Source organism: Arachis ipaensis, chromosome B10 (genome assembly GCF_000816755.2).
Source record: "Arachis ipaensis cultivar K30076 chromosome B10, Araip1.1, whole genome shotgun sequence".
Taxonomy (NCBI): Eukaryota; Viridiplantae; Streptophyta; class Magnoliopsida; order Fabales; family Fabaceae; genus Arachis; species Arachis ipaensis.
The window spans coordinates 87,451,718-87,454,093 of NC_029794.2; the positions used below are offsets into that span (position 1 = coordinate 87,451,718).

At 39.5% G+C, this 2,376-nt stretch overlaps 1 protein-coding gene across 1 annotated transcript; it reads right to left on the reverse strand.

Moving 5' to 3' along the window:
- Positions 222 to 2,084, reverse strand: LOC107620736 (protein FAR1-RELATED SEQUENCE 5-like). The gene is made up of 6 exons (XM_016322862.1): positions 2,013 to 2,084; positions 1,878 to 1,937; positions 1,730 to 1,762; positions 884 to 1,620; positions 603 to 786; positions 222 to 287 (listed from the first exon to the last, which is right to left on the reverse strand). The coding sequence occupies exons 1-6, from the start codon at positions 2,082 to 2,084 to the stop codon at positions 222 to 224; spliced, it is 1,152 nt and encodes a 383-aa protein (XP_016178348.1).

Genomic DNA, 2,376 nt, shown 5'->3' on the forward strand with positions numbered 1-2,376 from the left:
TAAACATGCAGGTAGTGTACTCTTGCTGAAATTGTCTCTCCATAGGTGAGGTCGTTGCACAAGGGATAACCCCCTCGAGTCTGCTGCGTCATCCTCTAGTTCCCTTTGCTCCTTAATTCCAAGCACATTGTCATATTCGTGAACAAATTGAACCAAGCTAGTCCGACTGTGTAAGAAATTTCCGTAGAATGAGTGCATGCTCTCACTCCTTTGCGTACTCCTCATGGAAGCCCAAAATTCACCCTTGAAGTATATTGGGACCCACATGCGTCGATCATCAAAAAGGTCTACATAAAGAAAAAGAAACTTCTTATTAAATCATATAAAGCCACCTACCAAAAAGATTTCAATTATCGAGCAAAAAATAATTGTACACTAACAGACTTGACAGCCATGTGTTGTTATGTAAGTTGTGCTCGTCTATGAATTCATACCAGTTATCCTCAAATGACTTCTCGGTGCGAGAGTTCCAAACAATATCATTGAACTCATCATACAACTCTCTGTACCGGCGATAAGCTCCAAGCTTGTGCGGTAACTTCTTCATAATGTGCCAGATGCACCACCGGTGGTGTGTATCGGGGAACACATTTTTTTATTACACAAAAAATGGATTTGCACTGATCGGTGATGATCCACTGTGGAGCAGTTCTCATGCACTTGACCCATTGGCGGAAAACCCACTCATAACTTGGGATTTCCTCATTTCCAAGGAGAACACAACCAAGGATGGTCGACTTACCATGGTGGTTGACACCGACGAACGACGCAAACGGTAATCCATACCTACATGCAAAAACAGCGACAAAAAACAAACGTCAATCACGACCAACCTATGAAAAAAAAAGAAAGAAAAAATAACCCCACAGTAACTACTCCATACTTGTTTGTGCTGTATGTGCTATCAAGTGACACAACATCTCCATAATATTCGAACGACGCCCTATACCTTGCATCCACCCATACTGCACTCCGAAATTTACAGTGATCGTCCAAATTCACCGCGTAGAATAAGTTTGGATTGATGTCCTGCATTCTCATGAAATAGTTCATCATCTCTCTGACATCGACGTCGACGTTGCTGGTTCGGAGCCTAGCTGTAATATAGTTTCGTAAATTCTTTTCTGAGTATCCCAGGTTAGATGGGCCCCCAGACTCATTTGCCAAAGCTAGGAAAGTCTTGCTTGGTCGAATCCCAGCCTCATCATTATCTTCGATCAGGCACTTCGCATGCATGGTCAGCTGCCTATACTCATGGTAGTGCACCGCCTTCCTCGCTGAACATGGGTGCGAGTGACTCAGCTCCACCTTGAAGAAAACCCAGTCTTGCGTCTCCTTGTCAAACTTCACGTATATCCTTGCCTTGCACCCAGCGACTGAGATCATGTTCTTCCGCGTTGACGCTTTGACACGAGACACACGGTACCCATCCCTATTACAGTGAATAGCTTGGTTAATGGGTTGATTTGTGATCTTATCACAGGTTGTTGTCCGTATCTTAGTGGCAAACCCGACTTTCTTTGCGTATGTCACATAGAATTTGTGAGCCATTTGCAATTGATCAAACCGCATTCCAACACAAGGTATTTCATCTTTCCGAAGGCCATCGTGATCCGGTACCTAAGTATCAAATTTAAAAAAAAAACAAAAAAGAAATAAAACAAAAACGTTAATGTTCAAATCAACCATGTAGTTTTAAGACACCGAAAAATTAAATTTGAGATCAAACCTGGTGACCAGGATCCATCTCTTCACTTCCAACCTAGGAGAGATCCAAAAGTGGCATATCCTATAATCGCAAAATAAACGAACAGATGTAAATTCAGGATGGTTACTGTCCCAAGCATTATAATACAGGACGAAACTAGAGTCCAAACCTCGTAACAAATATCCATTTCTTCACTTCCAACCTCAGTAACATCCAATCTTGGCATGGCCTATAATCACAAAAAAACACCGAAAACTAAATTCATAGAAACTATTTAGATAATCAACTAGCAAATGAGATTTACCAAAATCCTCACAAAACTCCATAGATAAGGATACAAATGTATAACTGGACATCTATCATCTATACTACTCATGCATGTATTTCGAATGTAACTAAAGTGGTATTCTTAATGCACTTATATCAACCAACATGCAGTTATATCATTACTTAGTTTATGAATCTAATGTCACTAAAGTGGCATTTTTAATGCATATGCCATCTATCATTTATACTCATGCATGTATTTCGAAACTAATCTTGAATAACTCTTATTATTCTATTCAGCTGACATTTACAAGAAAAGTCTTAACAATACCAATGCAGTTAGTTTTATTTTATTATATTTAACAATATAATAAACTAATAATATTATACTGTAGGCATCA